The 25,337-nt window shown below is 38.9% G+C and overlaps 1 protein-coding gene across 4 annotated transcripts in view; it reads left to right on the plus strand.

The window, feature by feature from the left end:
• Positions 1-25,337, plus strand: part of Tfap2d (transcription factor AP-2, delta) — a 70,927-nt gene that overhangs the window by 17,680 nt on the left and 27,910 nt on the right. For all 4 annotated transcript variants that reach the window (NM_153154.3, NM_001379074.1, XM_006495498.3 and 1 more), the window contains one exon: positions 22,136-22,277. In NM_153154.3, coding sequence (NP_694794.1) covers positions 22,136-22,277 — 142 coding nt within the window. The remainder of the gene's footprint in view (positions 1-22,135; positions 22,278-25,337) is intronic.

Raw genomic sequence — 25,337 nt, forward strand, 5'->3', positions numbered from 1 at the left:
TATCTTTGCATCCCGCCTTAAAAGTAATAGCAACAGCAACCACAGCAATAAGACTTTGGCAGCTAACATTTCAATTTAATCCAAGTTACTCTTAAAGAGTGGTCATCGCTGACCATAAATCTAAGCTATGAAGTGGTCCAAAATCTAGACCTTTTGAATTTTAACATGATACTTAAAAGTTTGGGGTTCTGAATTATTTTGTATTTTAATTTTCATGTTAGCGATGTTCAATTAGTAATTTCATGCAAGTGAGCTTGAGCATTGTGGGTAAAGGCGAGTTGGCCTGTGCCTTAACCTGATTCTTGCTTTGTGTTTACTGCTGATGAAACCTGATCTGTGATAGAGACATCATACTTATTATCCACATATATGTGCTGGCAAGAATAGAGTGAGGATAAATGAAACAAAAATAAAGCAGAAAGAAACGGACTAATTATGAACTAAAATGGATGCAGCTTCCTGATCATTTTAAGAAAAACTTTTATACTTGTTTGTTTGTTTGTTTATTTATTTATTTATTTATTTATCTATTTATTGTTTTTGCCTGGTAGTTTCATTTTTGTTTTTGTTTATCAAGACAGTGTTTCTCTGTGTAGTCCTAGCTGTCCTAGAACTCACTCTGTAGGCCAAGCTAGCCTCAAACTCAGAGATCTGCCTGCCTCTATCTCCAGAGTTCTGGGATTAAAGGCATACATCACCCCCACCTGGCTTGGGGGTTGTTCTTAATGGAGAAAACAATTAGATGTAATACCACAGGTTTGAGAATCACATAAATGATAGACTATGAGTAATTCATTCCCTTCCCAGATATTCTGAAGGTATTTTCTTATCTTAAAATTGTCTATTCATTTTCTCTTTTTAATTTTAAGATTTATTTTTTTAATTTAATGCATATGAGTGTCTTTCCTGAATATATATGTATGTACTGTGTGTGTGGTTTGGTACCTGGTGAGATTACAAAAGGGCGTTGGGTCCCCTGGAATGGGAGTTCCAGAAGGTCATGAATAATTGCCAAGAGTGCTAAGAGTCACACCTTGGCTCTCTGGAAGAGGAGCCATTTCTCTCAACTGTTGACCCATCTCATCAGCTCCTCTATCAGTTTTCTTTTCAACCTATAATTTGGTGGAAAAGATCACAATATTTCTCCACTATTGTTCATTCACATCTGCCCTTTATCCTCCGGATTTTCTGCATTATTCAGGCATGCATCATCATGATCAGGAGCTAAGTACCCACTGTTGCAGAGCTAGTTTTTTAAGAGTATTGAAGGAAGTGGTGATGTAGTCACAGCTGCCCATCGCTTTTTTCTTACCTACACTCCTGCCCTCATCAGCATTTAGCATAGGAGGGAAGTTCTGTTCGGAGTGGAAGGCTTTATGGATCAGTCTGGCTGCGTCTGCAAAGCCTCACATAGCATTGTCGGGCAACCTCTGGGGTTGTGAAACACCTCTGATTTAAGTTGTTTGATAGAAACGCCTAGAAGAGCAGTGGTTAAAATCTCCTTTTCCCCTCTTCTTTTCTTGCTCCTCATCTTTCTGCCCGCCCACTTCTCTCAACAGTGTGGAGTCTCGGCAAAAGAAATACTTTATTTCCAAAGACTGTACATCATTTCCCTTCAGTCTCTGTTAGATGGAACCCGTGTAATTGTTGCTGACTTCTTTAGCTTCAAATCTGTAAATTTCCAGACCTGCCCTGTTTCCAACCTAAAACTGTAAAACCCGGTGTTTTTCTTTGAAGTATTATGAAGTAAAACAGCAAAAATTTTCACTCTGTGGCAAATATTTCATTGATAATCCTGAGACCATTCAGTTGGCTGACTAGAGTACCTGTTCTTATCAATGAATGGCTAATTTTAAAATGGAGTTCAACAACAATATGAACTAACCAGTACCCCCCGGAGCTCGTGTCTCTATCTGCATATGTAGCAGAGGATGGCTTAGTCAGCCATCACTGGAAAGAGAGGCCCATTGGTCTTGCAAACTTTATATGCCTCAGTATAGGAGAACGCCAGGGCCAAGAAGTGGGAGTGGGTGGGTAGGGGAGTGGGGTGGGAGGGTATGGGGGACTTTTGGGATAGCACTGGAAATGTAAATGAAGAAAATACTTAATTAAAAAAATGAAGTTTAAAGAAAAGAAAACAAACAAGACCAAAACAAACAAATAAGCCCCCCACTATCTCCTTGACCTTCTAAGAATAATCTTATTATTAAAACTGGTATTAAAGTTGGGATGGTTAGTTTACCTGGCTGGGCTCCATTTTCGTCATTAATAAACACAGTGTCTAAGATAACTAGGGGAATTCTAGTTGTTACACCTGATATTACTCCTTGGTGGTTAGCAACTTAACGCAGTGGCATTTGTTTTGTCCTGGCTATAGTTTGACACATTCCTCATTAGTAATCCCCCTGTCTATCTGAGTCTCAACAGGGACTAAGAACCCAGAGTTCTTTTGTCTATAATTGCACACCTCTCTGGGTCCTAAGAGTCTTTTAATATATCCTTAAAAGAGGAAAGAAATGGAATCTACCATCTTACCCCCTCTTCTATTTATTACTGCTAAATTTGTGAAAATCTATCACTTGATCATACCTGAGTGTAGGGGTAAACTTGGGCTGTAGTTGTAAATCCCTCTTTCTCTCTCTCTCTCTCTCTCTCTCTCTCTCTCTCTCTCTCTCTCTCTCTCAAGAGACATCTCCACAATAACTCACAAAAATATGAAGAAAAGAGCTTAGTAACCAAGGGTTTTAACATGGCAGGTAGAGTTGCCTGTCATTGAGACTCATGACCTGATATCATAGCTTGCATAAGTATGCCACAGCAAACATGCCCCCGCCCATCCACACAAAATAAAAACTTTAAATGTGATAAATGTCTTTACTAAAAATATTTTATCAGAAGACAAGGTTTTGAAAGTCAATGAGCATATTTATCCAACACCACATTGTATGGCTTTTGTATAATTAATGATGTTAGCATCAGTTAGACAATTGGAACCAGAATGGCACAAGAGTACCTAAGGAAGATTAAATATCATACTCTAGTTTTCCTTCACCTACACCTCAGAAAGTGTTAAGAGTGTGGCTTCTAGGGATGACTAAGCCAGTGCAAACTCACATCGACCTATCACCTACTACAGGGAGGCACATCAGTTATCATAAGTGTTCTTAGGTATGAAGCAGCAGCAGTGGCAACATCATACTCATAAGGTCTTGGTGAAGATCCACCACAATACCTTCAAACCCATGAGCTTGATGAGCAGCCCAATCAAGAAAACGAAAGCTAAGAGATTAACTGTTCTGTATAGGATCATAGAGTTGTAGACCACAGGGATATGGGTCCAGTTCTTCAGCTTTGCAAACCCAAAGTCTGTTTTCCATTTTGACTTCCATTATGGTGAACTGCCATACACTTGATTCTTAATTTGAAAGAAAGAACAAGATAGAGGCTCCAGTCCATGATTGCCTTGCACAGTGCCCCATTGTTCCTGTGAACTGTAAGCAGACATGTCTGCCTCTCTCTTACCCATCACTAATTATAAGCTTGTAAAAATCTTGATAAATCTTCTGCCACTTAATTTCCTCAAGTAAGAATAGCATTGATGGTGATTTGTCCTTCTAATTTGAAGTAATCAGTAGCATTATTTAGAGTTACCGATGAAGTTTACAAAACTCTTCCACTGAAAATGTTATAAAACTGTATCTTTAAAATACATGGGAAAATGCATGTTTGTGTGTGTATGTTGTGTGTGTGATTGTATGTATGGTGCTTGTATGTGCCTGTGTATGCATGTGTGTGTGTGTGTGTGTGTGAGCACATATGCAGAATTCAGAGAATAACCCCATGATGGTACTTATGCTCTAGCTTGTTTGCAACCTAGTCAATGAACTTCCAGATATTCTCCTGTTTCCACCTCCCTTCCTGCCATGGGAATGTTGGGATTGAAGACATGTGCTGTACTATCTGCCTTTATTTCCATTCTAGTCATCCAAAGTGCTATCTGTTCTCTTCCACCGTGGTCCCTATACCACCTGAGGCATTGCCCCAGCTTAGTAGAAGCGACTCATCATCAATATCTTGTCTCCTCTGTCTTTGATCCTGAGACTATGTGGCTGCATTTCCAGTAAACATAACATAACCTACACAACAGAAATTTCTTTCCTGTAGGCAGGACAGCTGGCCAGGGAAGTCTCTAGGTGTCTACGATGTTTTACTTTAGAAAGAAATCCTTGTGATTTAAAGAAAAAAAAACCCTCTAGAATCATTGTGCCTGTGTATTAGTGGATAACATTTTTTCAATCTACGTTCAACACTGATCATATACCTAAGGAGTTTATGAGCGATGGTCACATAGGCATGGACAATATGGGCTTATTTTAGTAAACAAGGCTAAAATATTAGCCTTGAATGACCACTGCATATGTGTATATCTAAAAGGGTAGACATCCACCAGACAGCTCCTTCACAGGCCTTTCACTCTTCCCCATTAGTCCCACCCTGTGATACCTGTGGTCACCTTCATTCCAAAGCTGCATGTGATGTAGAAAGTGAGGCTGTTACAGCTCTGGTTGATGGTCACTTTAGTTACAAAAACACCAGGAAGAGCAGTAAGTAAGGGACCCTAGTTTTCTCTTTTGCACATAGAGAATCTGGCACTGCCATGTCTTTGAGGGCATAATTTTGCATTTCAAAGCTAACAGTGGAATTGACCTCAATATATTTAATTATAACACAACTTAGGTTAGTCACTCATTGTAAGGCCTCTTTTGACTTTTTTTTTAGAGCAATGAGAATTAAAGATAAATTTCTTCTTAGCACAAGAGCAATCCTAAAAAGGACACTCTGCTTTAATAACTGGTAATTAGGTAATAATTAACTATCATTATGTAATATCTCAGGACTTTTTTTTCCAGATTCATTAATTGGTCTCAGTAACTTATTCATCTGTAGGATATGACAGGTACATCGATATCACTTGGATATTATATCCTTAAATGTCTCCTTACTTGCTACTCTCTTGTTTTCTCTCTTTTTTTTTTTTTTTCCATTTTTTATTAGGTATTTAACTCATTTACATTTCCAATGCTATACCAAAAGTCCCCCATATCCACCCACCCCCACTCCCCTGCCCACCCACTCCCCCTTTTTGGCCCTGGTATTCCCCTGTACTGGGGCATATAAAGTTTGCAAGTCCAATGGGCCTCTCTTTCCAGTGATGGCCGACTAGGCCATCTTTTGATATATATGCAGCTAGAGTCAAGAGCTCCGGGGTACTGGTTAGCTCATAATGTTGTTCCACCTATAGGGTTGCAGATCCCTTTAGCTCCTTGGCTACTTTCTCTAGCTCCTCAATTGGGAGCCCTATGATCCATCCATTAGCTGACTGTGAGCATCCACTTCTGTGTTTGCTGGGCCCCGGCATAGTCTCACAAGAGACAGCTACATCTGCGTCCTTTCAATAAAATCTTGCTAGTGTATGCAATGGTGTCAGCGTTTGGATGCTGATTATGTGGTGGATCCCTGGCTATGGCAGTCTCTACATGGTCCATCCTTTCATCTCAGCTCCAAACTTTGTCTCTGTAACTCCTTCCATGGGTGTTTTGTTCCCAAATCTAAGGAGGGGCATAGTGTCCACACTTCAGTCTTCATTCTCCTTGAATTTCATGTGTTTAGCAAATTATATCTTATATCTTGGGTATCCTAGGTTTGGGGCTAATATCCACTTATCAGTGAATACATATTGTGTGAGTTTCTTTGTGAATGTGTTACCTCACTCAGGATGATGCCCTCCAGGTCCATCCATTTGGCTAGGAATTTCATAAATTCATTCTTTTTAATAGCTGAGTAGTACTCCATTGTGTAGATGTACCACATTTTCTGTATCCATTCCTCTGTTGAGGGGCATCTAGGTTCTTTCCAGCTTCTGGCTATTATAAATAAGGCTGCTATGAACATAGTGGAGCATGTGTCCTTCTTACCTGTTGGGGCATCTTCTGGATATATGCCCAGGAGAGGTATTGCTGGATCCTCCGGTAGTACTATGTCCAGTTTTCTGAGGAACCGCCAGACTGATTTCCAGAGTGGTTGTACAAGCCTGCACTCCCACCAACAATGGAGGAGTGTTCCTCTTTCTCCACATCCACGCCAGCATCTGCTGTCACCTGAATTTTTGATCTTAGCCATTCTGACTGGTGTGAGGTGGAATCTCAGGGTTGTTTTGATTTGCATTTCCCTGATGATTAAGGATGTTGAACATTTTTTCAAGTGCTTCTCTGCCATTCGGTATTCCTCAGGTGAGAATTCTTTGTTCAGTTCTGAGCCCCATTTTTTAATGGGGTTATTTGATTTTCTGAAGTCCACCTTCTTGAGTTCTTTATATATGTTGGATATTAGTCCCCTATCTGATTTAGGATAGGTAAAGATCCTTTCCCAATCTGTTGGTGGTCTTTTTGTCTTATTGACGGTGTCTTTTGCCTTGCAGAAACTTTGGAGTTTCATTAGGTCCCATTTGTCGATTCTCGATCTTACAGCACAAGCCATTGCTGTTCTGTTCAGGAATTTTTCCCCTGTGCCCATATCTTCAAGGCTTTTCCCCACTTTCTCCTCTATAAGTTTCAGTGTCTCTGGTTTTATGTGAAGTTCCTTGATCCACTTAGATTTGACCTTAGTACAAGGAGATAAGTATGGATCGATTCGCATTCTTCTACACGATAACAACCAGTTGTGCCAGCACCAATTGTTGAAAATGCTGTCTTTCTTCCACTGGATGGCTTTAGCTCCCTTGTCGAAGATCAAGTGACCATAGGTGTGTGGGTTCATTTCTGGGTCTTCAATTCTATTCCATTGGTCTACTTGTCTGTCTCTATACCAGTACCATGCAGTTTTTATCACAATTGCTCTGTAGTAAAGCTTTAGGTCTGGCATGGTGATTCCGCCAGAAGTTCTTTTATCCTTGAGATGACTTTTTGCTATCCTAGGTTTTTTGTTATTCCAGACAAATTTGCAAATTGCTCCTTCCAATTCGTTGAAGAATTGAGTTGGAATTTTGATGGGGATTGCATTGAATCTGTAGATTGCTTTTGGCAAGATAGCCATTTTTACAATGTTGATCCTGCCAATCCATGAGCATGGGAGATCTTTCCATCTTCTGAGATCTTCTTTAATTTCTTTCTTCAGAGATTTGAAGTTTTTATCATACAGATCTTTCACCTCCTTAGTTAGAGTCACGCCAAGATATTTTATATTATTTGTGACTATTGAGAAGGGTGTTGTTTCCCTAATTTCTTTCTCAGCCTGTTTATTCTTTGTATAGAGAAAGGCCATTGACTTGTTTGAGTTTATTTTATATCCAGCTACTTCACCGAAGCTGTTTATCAGGTTTAGGAGTTCTCTGGTAGAATTTTTAGGGTCACTTATATATACTATCATATCATCTGCAAAAAGTGATATTTTGACTTCCTCTTTTCCAATTTGTATCCCCTTGATCTCCTTTTGTTGTCGAATTGCTCTGGCTAATACTTCAAGTACTATGTTGAAAAGGTAGGGAGAAAGTGGGCAGCCTTGTCTAGTCCCTGATTTTAGTGGGATTGCTTCCAGCTTCTCTCCATTTACTTTGATGTTGGCTACTGGTTTGCTGTAGATTGCTTTTATCATGTTTAGGTACGGGCCTTGAATTCCTGATCTTTCCAAAACTTTTATCATGAATGGGTGTTGGATCTTGTCAAATGCTTTTTCTGCATCTAACGAGATGATCATGTGGTTTTTGTCTTTGAGTTTGTTTATATAATGGATTACATTGATGGATTTTCGTATATTAAACCATCCCTGCATCCCTGGAATAAAACCTACTTGGTCAGGATGGATGATTGCTTTAATGTGTTCTTGGATTCGGTTAGCGAGAATTTTATTGAGGATTTTTGCATCGATATTCATAAGAGAAATTGGTCTGAAGTTCTCTATCTTTGTTGGATCTTTCTGTGGTTTAGGTATCAGAGTAATAGTGGCTTCATAAAATGAGTTGGGTAGAGTACCTTCTACTTCTATTTTGTGAAATAGTTTGTGCAGAACTGGAATTAGATCTTCTTTGAAGGTCTGATAGAACTCTGCACTAAACCCATCTGGTCCTGGGCTTTTTTTGGTTGGGAGACTATTAATAACTGCTTCTATTTCTTTAGGTGATATGGGACTGTTTAGATGGTCAACTTGATCCTGATTCAACTTTGGTACCTGGTATCTGTCCAGAAATTTGTCCATTTCGTCCAGGTTTTCCAGTTTTGTTGAGTATAGCCTTTTGTAGAAGGATCTGATGGTGTTTTGGATTTCTTCAGGATCTGTTGTTATGTCTCCCTTTTCATTTCTGATTTTGTTAATTAGGATTTTGTCCCTGTGCCCTTTAGTGAGTCTAGCTAAGGGTTTATCTATCTTGTTGATTTTCTCAAAGAACCAACTCCTCGTTTGGTTAATTCTTTGAATAGTTCTTCTTGTTTCCACTTGGTTGATTTCACCCCTGAGTTTGATTATTTCCTGCCGTCTACTCCTCTTGGGTGAATTTGCTTCCTTTTTTTCTAGGGCTTTTAGATGTGCTGTCAAGCTGCTAGTATGTGCTGTCTCCCGTTTCTTCTTGGAGTCACTCAGCGCTATGATTTTCCCTCTTAGAAATGCTTTCATTGTGTCCCATAGGTTTGGGTACGTTGTGGCTTCATTTTCATTAAACTCTAAAAAGTCTTTAATTTCTTTCTTTATTCCTTCCTTGACCAAGGTATCATTGAGAAGAGTGTTATTCAGTTTCCACGTGAATGTTGGCTTTCCATTATTTATGTTGTTATTGAAGATCAGTCTTAGGCCATGGTGGTCTGATAGGATACATGGGACAATTTCAATATTTTTGTATCTATTGAGGCCTGTTTTGTGACCAATTATATGGTCAATTTTGGAGAAGGTCCCATGAGGTGCTGAGAAGAAGGTATATCCTTTTGTTTTAGGATAAAATGTTCTGTAGATATCTGTCAGGTCCATTTGTTTCATAACTTCTGTTAGTTTCACTGTGTCCCTGTTTAGTTTCTGTTTCCACGATCTGTCCTTTGAAGAAAGTGGTGTGTTGAAGTCTCCCACTATTATTGTGTGAGGTGCAATGTATGCTTTGAGCTTTACTAAAGTGTCTCTAATGAATGTGGCTGCCCTTGCATTTGGAGCGTAGATATTCAGAATTGAGAGTTCCTCTTGGAGGATTTTACCTTTGATGAGTATGAAGTGTCCCTCCTTGTCTTTTTTGATAACTTTGGGTTGGAAGTCGATTTTATCCGATATTAAAATGGCTACTCCAGCTTGTTTCTTCAGTCCATTTGCTTGGAAAATTGTTTTCCAGCCTTTCACTCTGAGGTAGTGTCTGTCTTTTTCCCTGAGATGGGTTTCCTGTAAGCAGCAGAATGTTGGGTCCTGTTTGTGTAGCCAGTCTGTTAGTCTATGTCTTTTTATTGGGGAATTGAGTCCATTGATATTAAGAGATATTAAGGAAAAGTAATTGTTGCTCCCTTTTATTTTTGTTGTTAGAGTTGGCATTCTGTTCTTGTGGCTGTCTTCTTTTTGGTTTGTTGAATGATTACTTTCTTGGTTGTTCTAGGGCGTGATTTCCGTCCTTGTATTGCTTCTTTTCTGTTATTATCCTTTGAAGGGCTGGATTCGTGGAAAGGTATTGTGTGAACTTGGTTTTGTCGTGGAATACTTTGGTTTCTCCATCTATGGTAATTGAGAGTTTGGCCGGGTATAGTAGCCTGGGCTGGCATTTGTGTTCTCTTAGTGTCTGTATAACATCTGTCCAGGCTCTTCTGGCTTTCATAGTCTCTGGTGAAAAGTCTGGTGTAATTCTGATAGGCCTTCCTTTATATGTTACTTGACCTTTCTCCCTTACTGCTTTTAATATTCTATCTTTATTTAGTGCATTTGTTGTTCTGATTATTATGTGTCGGGAGGAATTTCTTTTCTGGTCCAGTCTATTTGGAGTTCTGTATGCTTCTTGTATGATCATGGGCATCTCTTTTTTTATGTTTGGGAAGTTTTCTTCTATTATTTTGTTGAAGATATTAGCTGGCCCTTTAAGTTGAAAATCTTCATTCTCATCAATTCCTATTATCCGTAGGTTTGGTCTTCTCATTGTGTCCTGGATTACCTGGATGTTTTGAGTTAGGATCCTTTTGCATTTTGTATTTTCTTTGACTGTTGTGTCGATGTTCTCTATGGAATCTTCTGCACCTGAGATTCTCTCTTCCATTTCTTGTATTCTGTTGCTGATGCTCGCATCTATGGTTCCAGATCTCTTTCCTAGGGTTTCTATCTCCAGCGTTGCCTCGCTTTGGGTTTTCTTTATTGTGTCTACTTCCCCTTTTAGTTCTAGTATGGTTTTGTTCATTTCCATCACCTGTTTGGCTGTGTTTTCCTGCTTTTCTTTAAGAGCCTGTAACTCTTTAGCAGTGCTCTCCTGTAAATCTTTAAGTGACTTATGAAAGTCCTTCTTGATGTCCTCTATCATCATCATGAGAAATGTTTTTAAATCTGGGTCTAGATTTTCGGTTGTGTTGGGGTGCCCAGGACTAGGTGGGGTGGGAGTGCTGCGTTCTGATGATGGTGAGTGGTCTTGATTTCTGTTAGTAGGATTCTTACGTTTGCCTTTCGCCATCTGGTAATCTCTGAAGCTAGCTGTTTTAGTTGTCACTGTTAAGAGCTTGTTCTTCAGGTGACTCTGTTAGCCTCTATGAGCAGACCTGGAGGGTAGCACTCTCCTTAGTTTCAGTGGGCAGAGTATTCTCTGCAGGCAAGCTCTCTTCTTGCAAGGCAGGTACCCAGATATCTGGTGTTCGAACCAGACTCCTGGCAGAAGTTGTGTTCCACTCACTAGAGGTCTTAGGATCACGTGTGGAATCCTGTGTGGGCCCTTGCGGGTGTCAGGCGACTCAGCTGGCAAGGTAGCCGGGGCTCGAGTGGAGTGGAAGGGGTTTGTGCCCCAGATCAAGCCCGGGTAGCCTGCTTCCCTATGTACCGCAGTCTCAAGTTCCACGCGATTGGATTGGGGTAGGCGCTGTGTTCCACTCACCAGAGGTCTTAGGGTCCCGTGGGGAGTCCCGTGTGGGCCCTTGCGGGTGTTGGGCAAGACTCTGCTGGCAAGGTAGCCCGGGGCTCGAGTCTCGAGTCGAGCGGAAGGGACTTGTGCCCCAGATCAGGCCCGGGTAGCCTGCTTCCCTATGTACCGCAGTCTCGAGTTCCGCGCGATTGGATTGGGGCAGGCACTGTGATCCACTCACCAGAGGTCTTAGGGTCCCGTGGGGAGTCCTGTGTGGACCCTTGCGGGTGTTGGGCAAGACTCTGCTGGCAAGGTAGCCCGGGGCTCGAGTCACGAGTCGAGCGGAAGGGACTTGTGCCCCAGATCAGGCCCGGGTAGCCTGCTTCCCTATGTACCGCAGTCTCGAGTTCCGCGCGATTGGATTGGGGCAGGCACTGTGATCCACTCACCAGAGGTCTTAGGGTCCCGTGGGGAGTCCCGTGTGGACCCTTGCGGGTGTTGGGCAAGACTCTGCTGGCAAGGTCTTGTTTTCTCTTTTTACTCCTCTTCATTTCAATATTTTAATCAGTTTTGTGGTGAGGGAAGGTATGTGTGTATAGATGAGGAGAAACAGAATGCTACACAATTTCATCTGTGCTTGAAACTTGTGCAAGCAACTTCCTACTCACAGAGAATGTTAATGTATATGTGAAGCTCTTGGTCTCAGTCTTTGATCCATTGCTTATTTTCACTCTTGCAATAGGGAAGCATATGAAAAACTCACATCTTTACAATTGTCTTAGTTAGGGTTTTACTGCTGTGAACAGACACCATGACCAAGGCAACTCTTTTTTTTTTTTTTTTTTTTTCCGAGACAGAGTTTCTCTGTATAGCCCTGGCTGTCCTGGAACTCACTTTGTAAACCAGGCTGGCCTTAAACTCAGAAATCTGCCTGCCTCTACCTCCCGAATGTTGGGATTAAAGGCATGAGCCACCACACTTGGCTTCCAAGGCAACTCTTATAAGGACAACAGTTAATTAGGGTTTGCTTACAGGTTCAGAGTTTCAGTCCATTATCATCAATGTAGAAACATGGCAGTGTCTGAGCAGGCATGGTGCAGGAGGAGCTGAGAGTTCTACATCTTCATCTGAAGTCTGCAAGTGGAAGACTGACTTCTAGGCAGCTAGGGTGAGGGTCTTATAGCCCACACCCACAGGGACCTACTCCAATAGGGCCACACCTTCTAATAATGCCCCTCCCTGGGCCGAGCATATACAAACCATCACAATGTTTTCTAGGTTTTGTTTTTCTTTCTTCATTTTAAAACTTCTGCTTTTCAAAGGCTGTATCTCTGATAATGGACTGTTCAAACACTTAATTTCTGATTATTTTCTATTTCTTACATTTATCAAAAGGCATAGGTCTTTAATCAAATCATAGATTTTATTGAAATATCAGAATCTTATAACTGTCTAAATTTAACAATAAGGAAAATCATTGAGTTCAGAATGAAATCTTTCTAAGAACAGGATTTGCTTCTTAATTATTATATTTTAAAATAGACAACGCATGCACATGATATAAAATCCAAATATTACAAGAGGGTATATGCTCTGTTTCAAGACAGTCACTTCCTTTCACAGAAGAAAACAAGCACAATTTGTTCTTCTGCTTCATTCCAAGAATATACTTTATTTTTAAACAAAATTACAGTATTCTATGACATGAAGTTGTGCCTTATGTTTTAGTACTTAGTCTTAATGGTTATTCTTTTTCCTAGTAGATATGAGTTGTTGGTTCTTTCAACCATTGATGACATTACATTGAGTAAACACATTACAACTTATTTTTATTTTTTAATTATTTCTTTTATTTTTGCACTATTCCCCTCTTCCCTTTATGCCTTCCAAACCCTCCCATATTCTTTTCCTTGCTGCCTTTCAAATCCATGGCATTATTTTTCACTAATTGTTTTTTACAGACAAGTAACATTATATGAATTAAGCTTGTCGTACTGACATATTTAGGAACACACACACACTACAGTTTAATGAGTCTTCTACATAATATGTCTAAAGCATTTTTAGTTTTGACCATTAAATAGTGCTACAATGAATAGGCTCCTGTTTGTATGCTTATACAGACACCAAAGAACATTTATGATACATTCCTAGGAACAATGTTTCAGAGTCAAAGGATAATGTACCTGCAGCTTTGATAAACTATAAGCAGTTTATTCTCAGCCACTGTTATAAACACAGGTAAAACATTTGCATGGTAGTGCCTCCCTGTGCTTTTACAGAAAAGATGTGAGCTCAACTTTTTAGTGTTTGCTAATCTGATGGATTGAAAAAAAATCTCTCTCTTAACATTTAGGCTCAATACAGACTTAGACGTATGAACTGTGCTTTCTATACACCAACTTTTCACTGTCAGTATATAGGGTAACTTTCCATATTTTTAAAATATAGCACAGTTGATTGTTGCAAACTTCCTTATCACCCTCCCTCCAGATTTCATTTATTCTCTGTTACAGGGCTTTTATCGCTTGTTTATACCCTTCATTAAAATTAATTATTGTCTGCTAATTTCAGGCATATATATATGCCTGAAATATATATATCATTCTTTAATTATAATCCCTATCCCATTATCCTCTTTTTTTTCTAACCATGTTCAGGCATTTGTCATGCGATGACATGATCGTATTTCTCATGTAATTTTTGAAATTTCAGTTTTGACTTTAGTACATTTAAAAGGGCCCTCTAGTTTCAAAAATCACAAAAGCATCATCCTATGTTTTTAAAAATTACTTTGTGGTTTTACTTTTTATACTTAAACCTTTGATCCATCTGGGATTTGCTTTGTTGTTGGATCTATGGTATAGATCCAACTTTAATTCTTTCCAGATGGCCACCCAGTTGTCCCAACACCTTTTATTGATAATTCATTATTTCCCTACTAATTTGAAAAACAAGCTACATCTTCCAATTACATTTCTTAATATTTTATAAGTAGAACGATGTCTTTGTTTCCCTTATGCTATTTTTGTTCTTACTACTGCGTTTTCTTGCTTCTTTCCAGAGCTGATATATTAGCCACATATGCCAGTCCTTTGTGAACATATAGCTAGATAGAACTCATAATTTATTAGTAACTCTTCTGATGCAACCCACAGACCAGTTATACAGGAGAATATGTGTAGTCCATCTGCATAATGCTTTCTCATCCTCTTAGGGGAAAGATTTTTGTGGGTTTTTTTTTTTTTTGGTTTTTTGTTTGTTTGTTTGTTTGTTTATATTTGTTTATTTATGTATTTAAGTACACTGTAGCTGTCTTCAGACAAACCAGAAGAAGACATCAGATCCCATTACAAATAGTTGTGGGCCACCATGTGGTTGTAGGGGGACCTCTGGAAGAAGTGCTCTTAATGGCTGAGTCATCTCTCCAGCCCAAGGACAGAGATTTTCAACCACAGCTGAAAAGAACTACTTTAGGAGTTTTTGCAAAATACTCAAGCCATAATACCAGAGTTTAACTAATATTTGTGAAATGTAGTGTTTTTGGATTTTTTTCCTTCCTTTTTTTTAAAAAGCCAAAATGTGAGTTAGAAGTATAGCAAGGGTTCAGAATCTATGTCTTCAAGTGTGCTTGTTTTATTAAATGGCCCCACTGACATAATGATAGACTCTTATTTACATTAGTTTGTAGTATGTAGTCAATGTTTCTAGCAAGTTTCTCTTGTTTTTCTTTTGTGTTCTATTTGTTGGAATGCCTCACAAGACTGCTATGATTAACTGATAAAATATTTGAGCAACTGGTTGTCATAGATCAGGTATTCTGATAATTACAGGGCATTGAAGAAGGTGCAGAACTATTACTTTAGGAAATACAATGTAGACATTTGAAAACATTCATCATTTACCTAGGGAAATTGTCAGATTATGAGACACGTAGCTATGGCAGTGAGGTCGTGTTATAGACTGCATTCCTTTCATTCAAATCTTGAACACAGAGTAGAAATGTCTGCTTGGTGCTTCAGCTGGAGGATTCAATTGAAATTTCAAATTATAAGAAAACTTATTTGAAGAGCCCCTGCAGTGCAGATCTGCCTGTGATTGTGGCCACTTATGAGTCTGAGGCAGAAGAGTGACAAAGTTCAGGGCCTGCCTTAGCTACAGAAAGAATTCAAGGCCAGATTTGACAATTCAGTGAGAGCCCATCTCAAAAAGGAAAGGTGAAGAGGGCTGAGGATAGCACTCAGTGCTAGAGTAGGTCCGTAGAATGCAGACGGTCTTAGGTTGAACCCCCAGTACTGCGGAAGAGAAAGAGGAATGTATAATGCTAACATTTGGATCTTGTTAAATTTACAAAAAGATACTCCTTGAAATAATCTGCTCTTTCACCACACAGAAAAATTAGATTGAAATCATAGATATGTGACCAATATTTAAAATATATGAGTTCTACCCTTATTTAATGCCATTAGATGTTGCAGTAGTAAATTAGATCTAATAATTTGGTAATAATATTACAAAGACAAGTGGTAAAGATTTTCTAAAGAATTCCAAACAAAAGCACCATTCCACTCAGACCATCGTTCAAGATTTAGTTCTAAAATGTACATTTTCCCGAGGATACAATTATTTTAGAGAAAAATTCTACACAACTACACACATTTGAAAAATCAGTTGTATTTACTTCTAACTTAAAAGTAACTCCAGGAGCTGGCGAGATGGATATGCAATTAAAAGCATGTACACCTTTTCTAGAAGACAAGAGCTGTTTCCCTCACTCACATCAAACATCATAAGGCTGCCTATAACTCCAGGGGCAGGAAATCCCATGCCTTCTTCTGGCCTCCTGTCTCCCAAAAAAACATGGCATATACTTACAAAAACACACATGCATATAAGAGAACAAAAATAAATCTTCGAAACTAATAAATTTAGACGCATTTCTTTTTAAAATTCCAAATTTCAGTGCAACAGCCAATTAACTTTTCATCAGAAAACACTTTGCCATTAGCTTCCCACTTAATTTTTTTCTAATGTTTTCTCCCAAAATTTTACTTTTGCTGTCATGTATGCAAAACTGAATCTGAGAGACATGGTGAGCAAGAGCTGATGTACTTGCCATGCTTTGGAAGGCATCTGTACCTGCCTTTTAACACGATCATTTCAGACTTTGCTACCTAAAACATTGAATTGGCACTCTGTAATTTCACATTTAAAAGATGGACATGGGTTACCGGTTGGTGCATACATCCTAAAGCCTGCTTTGCAAGCATCAATCTCATTAGCGTAGACTTCCAAACTGAGAAGCTCTTGAGACAAAATAAAATTAATCTAGTTTTTAAGTTAGCATGTTGCTGCTTACACTTAAAAGGCTGATGTCCGAGTAACACAATATATTGAAATAAACAGAAAGTTTAAACCCTCTCAGAACCCCAGCACCTTATTCCATCCTTTGGAGAAGGCAGGTGTCTGTAGCCACTTATGTGAGCAGGACGGGAAATGTTTTTGGTCCTTCTTAGGATGATCTTAGAGTCAGAGAAACACATGTATTGTTATTTGCAGAAATCAATCAAAGCTCAGAGCTTATCCATATACTTTTCCTACCCAAAGGTTTGTTTTTGTTGAGCCCGTTGACACAAAAGCATCTGCTAGAAAGAATTGTACTTTATGGATTTTCTTGTTTTTGAAGACTGTGTGTTTTAATCGACGGATCCGTTATTTGTTGATTCTCGGATTGTCACACACAAAGCTTTCGTGCAGTGATATACACATTTTAACTACATATCAGAATGTCTGCACTTGCCACTTCTTTGATGTAGCATCACTATACATCCTGTGACAATGTTACACTGCGAGCAATGGAAAGCAGTAAACAGAAGTAGGGGAAGGGAAGATCTGGCTGTCAGTGTAAATGTAAATAGCAGCTGTTCACCTCATACTGCTTTTAAAACTACCACAGAGTAGAGCGTTGCATAAAATGGGAGAAATCATCAAAGAATTGGGTCTCAGCACAAAACTCAAGGGGCATATTGCAGTCTTCCTATTTGTACTAGTTAGCTATGTAAAGGGTTCTCAACCTGTAGGTCGTGACCCTTTTTAACCCCTTTCCACAGGATTTGCTTAAGATCAGCAGAAAACACAGATTATACATTATAATTCAAAACAGTAGCAAAATTGCTGTTATGAAGTAGCAACGAAAATAATCTTATGGTTGGGGGTCACCACAAACACAAGGGTCGTAGCGTTAGAGAGGTTGGGGGGGTCATTGAGTATGTAATAGTGTATTAAAACATTCCTTAAGTACCTGCTTCTGTGTGAATGATGGACTGTGCATCTAATCTGACATATGCAACTTTGCTTGCTATATAGAGCTGGAAGGCAGCATGCCCACACTGTCATTGTGCTGTTTTGAAATGACCTTTGCATTTTTCTTAAGAACTGAAAGTTTCCCCCTTGAAATGTAAGTAAAGAAAATATATAATAAAGGGGGGGGGCTAAGAAATAAAACAAAAAAGAATACTAGATAAATATTGAATAGTTTTTTAAAAGAAGATGAAGATCTGCAAGTTTATCTTCTGGTCAGGTGCAATAACCTTGGCTCCAACTTTAACATTTCTATCTCCAAGTGTGCAATTTCACAAGTAATCCATTTTATCATTTTTCTAGTAAAAGTAAGCACTCTACATGGCATGGCTATGTCCTTTTAAAAATCTTTATTTCAATTATTGCAAATATGCATACATCTTCTTCCTGAATCAGTTAGAGTGATAAACTGTTGGGAATCAACGTTTTTAAATGCTGCTTGTTCATTATAGCACTATCAAAACAATTAAATATTAAATAAATTAATTTATTATTAATTAAATTAAATGATTAAATGTTAATTAAATATAAATATAAATTAAATACTCAAAATATTAAATATTGACAATAAAGAAACCCTTTATATTTAGTCATCACATCTCTGTTTTAAATGGAGTAAATGATATTTTCTAAAGTACAGATAAAAATATACATACAAGTCTCAGCATTCCTCATTTGTAGAGTATGGAGCATGCCTTAGTCAGCTAATTCACACAATGCTGTTACTTCAATGATAAGCTTACTTCATTGAGCTTTTTTCGTATTGATTTAGGGTCTTTTGCAAAGTCTTATATTGGAAGGAGAGAAATGTATATAAAAATGCAACATTAGAGAAGAAAATCACTAGTAATATTGGCATTTATTGATAAATAAATTTTAAACATATTTACACCATTGAAACTGTCTACTTTTTTTTTCTACCATTGATTGATACTCATTCACATTGAAAATTCCGTGCAGGTTCCCAACTACATCTGTGAATCAAATACAGCGGGTTACTTGGTTGTTCAAATGCTCTTTCCTGAATTAGGCAAAAGCAATTCCCGCCAAAAACAAAAAAAAAAAAAACCCCAAACTTTTATAAAATATGTATTTTCAGCCTGAATTGTGTGTGTCTGTGTGTAGGGGCATGCACATGAGCACTGGTGTCTGAGGAGTCTGGAACAGGGTGTGGGATGTCCAAGAGCTGGAGTTACAGGCAGTTATGAATCACCCCAAATGGGTGCTGGCAAAGAGACTTCCAGCCTTTGTGAGAGTAATGCGCATGCGCAACTCCTCAGCCTCTCCCCGAGAGGTCAGCCCGTTCATGTCTAGCCAGTAGATATGAAGTATGTAAATAAAAGTGAAGCGGGACGAATGCTTTCCTAGCGTGTGCCCAAACCTGACTTGATATTCTCTCTCTCTCTTTCCTTGTCGGACACCCAACATATATACACATCATACCAACAAGTCATGATTAAAGCGTCTCTAGTCTCTATCTCTTATTTAGCACATTTTGGAGGGAAAGCTCATGAGACTAAATATAGAACCCCAGTTAGTTATATACATACGGATACTTTTCAGAGACACAAGAAATTTAGAATTTCCTCTGAAAATAACATGGAGAGTTGTAGTATAAAAAACTGACACATGACAGAGATTATGAAAAATAGATATATGGGCTTTTTTATTGTAAAATTCTTTCAACTTTTCTGTACACTTTTTAAAAATGTGCTTGAGGAAAAAAATTGACTAGAATTTTCAGTTGTAAGCTTAAGAGATGGACTGGAGAGATGGCTCAGAGGTTAGGAGCACTGTCTGCTCTTCCAGAGGTCCTGAGTTCAATTCCTAGCAACCACATGGTGGCTCACAACCTTCTATAATGAGATCTGGTGCCTTCTTCTGGCCTGCAGGCAAACATGCAGGCAGAATGCTGTATGCATAATAAGCAAATTTTAAAAAAAGAAAGAAAGAAAGAAAGAACGCTTAAGAGAACTTTGGGGGCCCAGTGCTTTTCAGTGGTTGGCTATGAGCATCTTCCTCTGTATTTGTCAGGCTCTGGCAGAGCCTCTCAGGAGACAGCCATTCCAGGCTCCTGTCAGCAGGTACTTCTTGTTATCCACAATAGTGTGTGGGTTTGGTGACAGTATATGGGATGGATCCCCAAGGAGCTGCTAAAGAGGTTTGCATCCCCATAGGACAAACAACAATATCAGCCAACCAGGAAACCCAGAGCTCCCAGTACTAAACCACCAACCAAAGAGTACACATGGAGGGAACCATGGCTCCAGCAGCATATGTAGCAAGAGGATGGCCTTGTCAGACACCAGTGGGAGGAGTGGCCCTTGGTCCTGTGACGGCTCGATGCCCAGTGTAGGGGAATGCCAGACTGGGGAAGCTGGAGTGGGCAGGTGGGTAGGGGAACACCCTCATAGAAGCAGAGGGAGGAGAGATGGGATAGGGGGTTGTCAGATGTGAAACCAGGAAATTTAAATAAAATATCTATTTTTTCTTTAAAGAGAGAACTTTGGAAGAGGAAGAACTATGTCCTGAACACTAGTTCCTCAGCTTTCTGAAATCTTAAATGGCCTTCCTGCTCTTTACAGCTGCTAACTTTGTTAGTTTTTTTAAAACTAAAAGCCTTATTTTTAATAGAAAAACAGGAGCAATTCTGATTTTGAAAAACAATATTTTACTTAGAATATTTTATTGATGTCTCTTAATCTGTATGTATATACTTCTTCATGTCTATGACTGTCTCTTCCACTTAATCTCTCCTATTATCAACTTTCATGCACTCCTGGGGCTTACCAATCAACAAGTTTTCTGTTCTATGAGCACACAGCCAGTTCAAGTCCAGAAACTTCTTAGAGTATTATCTTGGCCAGTTTTTAAACAAAGACCACAAGAAATTGTCATCAATCCTGATTCTTTTTCACTTCTACATGGAAAAGGAAAAGTCTGATTAATTATGTGACTGTTGAGTCACCCCTACCCCATGATTCCCACCTTCTCTTACTTCTGTAAAACACGTTAACAATCATTTGATATTTGTAATACCACATCTCCTATCTCTACAACACCAATACACAAGGGTAGGTATTATGTACAGTTCTTATAAAAATACAATGAAAACCACAAATTGCTATTATAGTACTTAATTTCTTCTTATTGTTATGGCTGCTAATGATGCTATGGCTATCCCAATTTGTATGTGTGTGTGTGCCTTTGTATATGTGCATGCACATGTGTAAATACATGCTAGATAGAGGTCAGAGGACAAATATGGAAATCTGTTCCTCCTTCTCCCTTGACATTGGTTCAGGGATTGATTTCAGTGTTCAAGTTTATGTGAATTTTACCATGCAGTCATCCAGCCGCCCCACCTTTTATTTTTCGACAGGGTCTCATGTGGTCCACCTGGCCTCAAACTTGCTCTGCAGCTTTCTTATTTTGTGTCCATACAAGCTAGGCAAGCTCTTGAACTACATCCCCAGGCCAGAGAAACCAGTCCTATTTTGTCTTCCTATTACATCTGATTAAACATGCCCTGAAAACGACTCAACAGTTAAGAGTAATAGCTGCTCTTCCAGAGGACCTAGGTTCAACTCCCAGCACCCATGTGGCAGCTCACAACTGTCTAGGGCAACTGGCAAGCTCACACAGACAAATAATCAGGCAAAACACCAATGCAATATAACAATGAAACAAAAAGTTAAAAAAAGATTTCCTTGAATAAAGTCATCTCTTAGTACATATGTAGCAAGGTTTGATTGATATATTTGAATATATATTGGAATAATTATATATTTGTGTGTATACAAACACTTGCTCACAATGGCATGCGTGTTTCTAGAGTTTAAACCTCATGCGTTCCAGGCAAGCAGCTTACAACTAAACTGTATTCTCATTCAGAAATTTGGATTTTTAAATAAATTTTACCTGTCAGGTAAGACTTTTGAATAAGAATTTTTAAAACATTGACCATTATACTATAGAATAATTTTCTTCAGCAAATATTATTTGTTTGGTAAGATATTTTATCCCACTTATTAAAATTTTACTTGCACTCAATATTTTATGGACAAGTAGAAGTTGTTTATGATTCTGCTCTGTTTTGAATTTTCCAAAGCTGTACAGTACTTCAGAGCCTTCTGGAAGGCCTGATGTTGATAGTATTATAGTCATATAATAAACCGTCTCTAACACTGCAGTGTGAAATTCATGAAAGTGTTTCATTTTATAAAGCAATAACAGCTTTCAAAGTCTTTTGAGCTCATTGCTGTATATTTTGATCAGTCTCATGGAAAAGTCATCAGAATGGCTTGTCTATAGATTATAGACATCTATCTGAGCAGCAACAAATATATATACACATTGATTTATATATTTGCATATATATATATATATATATTTCCAAGGAGCGTTTCCATTGGTGATCATGACTAGAACTGCGGTGAAGTGAGACAATCAAAGAAAAGCAGCAAAACTCCTGAGTCACGGATTTGATCTCCATTTTACTTGGAAAGTTCCAGTTCCTTATTTTTCAATGCCATTCCTCACAAATGCCATCTCTCCATCTCTCCTGCAGCTTTGTTTAAATTAAATAGAAACACTGTTTAAATTAGATAGAAACAACGTGTTGCATGTGAACACACCCTCATATGAGAGTTGGAGAAAACTCACAGCATTACCCTTGTAAGGTCAAATGTGGATAAGCCAGTGACTTGTGTTTTCCACCAATAGGTGAGGCTTTGCACTTGGCTCGGGATTTTGGCTACACGTGTGAAACCGAGTTTCCAGCCAAGGCAGTGGGAGAGCATCTCGCCAGACAACATATGGAACAGAAAGAACAGACTGCAAGAAAAAAGATGATCCTAGCCACCAAGTAAGTGATGTGGAGATGCCTTCATGCACCTTCATGCCCAGTTTTCCTGATCTCTTTTAAATGACAGTCTAGAAAATAAGAGTTCTCTAAAAACAAGGGGGCTTACATTCTAGCAATGAAGAATTCTCTCAGAATTCTACCATCTGCACGAAGGAATCAGGGTTTACTTGAGTAGAAACTGGACTACCAAGACAATTCTTATTAGAATCTGTAGAAATTAGTCCAAATAGAGGGTTCAACAGCTAAAGGAACTTACCCCCAAATGCACACAAACCTGAATTCAATACCAAGATCTCATGTGATGGAAAGAAATCCTGCAAGTTACCATCCACCTTCCACTTGTGTGTTATCACATGTACCTGCAAACACACACACACACACACACACACACACACACATGAGAGAGAGAGAGAGAGAGAGAGTAAAATATAATAAAATTTCCAAATACACATGAAATACAAAATTCTTTCAGCGACATAACCAATCACTGATTTCCATCTTTGATAAATAATATATTTCACAATATTCCCAGGATATTTTGTAAAAATGCACAGTTACAGATAAATTTGGTTACATGCAGTGACCCTCCAAAAGTATCTTTGTTTCCAGTGTTTGGTAATTAACCAAATATTTTGGTATAATTAGGATAATTGTTTAGAAAGAAAGATAGAAACTAGATGCATCCTGAACCAGACACGATAGTTATTATTTGGTTGATAGAAAGCACAGAAAAGCCTCCTCACTGTATTAGAAATAAATATGTTTAACAGTTGATCCATGTTAAGGTAGGTCAGAACAACCAGCGACCTTAATTGAATTTTGTTACTTTAATATCGATCGTCAGTAGAAACACCAAACTTTACATCCATAAATCTGCTAAAATTTTTAACCTCCTTAAGGACAATGACGTAAGTGATGAAGTTAGGAGGTTGTGAGTCACTGAAGATCATCTTTGTTACATAATTCATCATATGACATTTTGTCTTGAGACAAAAGAGTCTTTTCATATCTCAGCTTCAGAAAGAAGAACTTAAATAAGAAGGAAAGTAGTCCGAATACTAATTCCCTAACTGTCCTGTGGAGAGGGTGGTAATTGCTGCTGAATCCTACAGGATTGTCATCTGTATTTAAGACATACATTGTCCTGTGTCCTCTAAATAAGTGACAAGATTATAAAGTCCAATTGATAGCTAGAGAGCAATGTCCTATGCTGAGTTACCTAGCAAGAGGTCAAGCTTACCAAACGTGGCTTTTCATTATTCACTCTCCAATTTGACTACAATTTGCTATGTTGTTTCGACAAGGATGAGGACAGTCTGTAAAAATGTAAGTTGATTTATTCAATGATCTAAATAATCATTGGTGTTTAGTCGCTTAAAATGTTTTCCAATCTGAGAGAAAAATGAAGACTTGACTTGAAACCAGTCTAATCTTTGGGGGGGGGGGGACAAAAAGCTTATAATCATGGACTATTGCATCATCAGAGTTCATATAATTTGTCCAAAAGTCTGGAGCATAGGGCTATATTTATGTTTTTAGTTAGAAATAGAAAACAAATGTAACAAGGAATCGCTCCTATGTATCATGGAATGGTGGCACTACAAAATGCTACTAAGTATATAAATGAAGTTGCACTCAACTATTATAACTCAATTACTATGCTGAAAGCTATCCAGTTTCACTTCAGAGAGAAAAGTTCCATAAAAATGCATAAAGTAAATTCTTAACAACACTCTTGGCAATATATATATATTTGAGTCTCACTATCAATATCCATAGAAAAAGATCCCAAGAGTAGACAAAAGAGTCAGAAACACACCTGCTTCCACTGTCAGGAGTCCCACAAAACACCAAGCTAACAGTCAGAGCACACACAGAGGATATGGTGCAGACCCATGCAGACACTGTGGTTGCTGCTTCAGTCTTTGTGAGCCCATGGGAGCCTGCATACTTGATTCAGAAGACCATGTTTTCCTTTGTGTCCTCCATTGCCACTGATCCCTACCATCTTTCCTCCCCTTTTTCCACTGGGTGCTCCAGCTCCAAAGGGATGGACTCAATAGAGATCTGCAGTTTAGACTCTCCAAATACTGTCTGGCTGAGGGTCTCTGCACTCACTCCAATCTACTGTCAGAGGAAGCCTATCTGATGAGGATTACACAATGGAGCTATCCTAGGTCTTTGGGCTATCCAAGTCTCTAGTTCCTGGCAATCCAGGCAGTGTCAAGCATGAGGTCCCCCTTGTGGTATCAGCCTCATTAAACCTGACATTGGTTGGAGGCTCCCGCAAGTTCTGCATCATCCTTTCCCCAGCATATCTTGCAGACAGGCCCGACTGTATGTGAAAGGTTTTGTTGCTGGGTTGATATCCAGGTTTCGCTTTCCCTAGTCTGCAGAATTCTTGCCCATGCCAAAGAAACTAGAACATAAACTCGAAGGCTCCAGGAAGGCATCTGCTCTGCTTCTCCATGTTTAGTGAGCTGTTTGGATGTTGTCCTCAACAATGGGGCCTTCTTGTCAGTTTTCTATCTATCGTTGTCTGTCCTAGCATCAACGTGAGTTGTTTCAGGATCTGCACAAAATCCCTCGGCCAGCAACTCAATCTAATGCAACTCTGGCCCATCACTATCTTGCCTAGATACAAAAGATGACCAGTTAAATCTCCTTATCATCCGTAACTCGGAGTCCTCACTAGGGTCACTCTCATAGATTCCAGGAAGTTTACACTACATTAGGTTCCCAAACATCACCTCCCAGACTCCCTGCTTTGATCTGTCTCTCCCTGCACCTTTGCACACCAGTACCACCACCCTGTACCCATCCCTACACACCTCCTGACCACCCACGCAATCTGTTCAATTCCCCTTCGCAGGGAGTTTTATACTCCCTGCTAAAGCCCTCCGTGTTATTAAGCCTCAGTGGATTGCAGCTTAGTTATCATTTACTTAACCACTAGCATCAACTTATAAGGGAGTACATACCACGTTTGTCTTTCAGGGTCTGAGTTACCTAACTTAAGTTGATTTATTTTTCTAGTTCTATCCATTTGCCTGCAAATTT

Source organism: Mus musculus, chromosome 1, assembly GCF_000001635.26.
Source record: "Mus musculus strain C57BL/6J chromosome 1, GRCm38.p6 C57BL/6J".
In the NCBI taxonomy this organism is placed as follows: domain Eukaryota; kingdom Metazoa; phylum Chordata; class Mammalia; order Rodentia; family Muridae; genus Mus; species Mus musculus.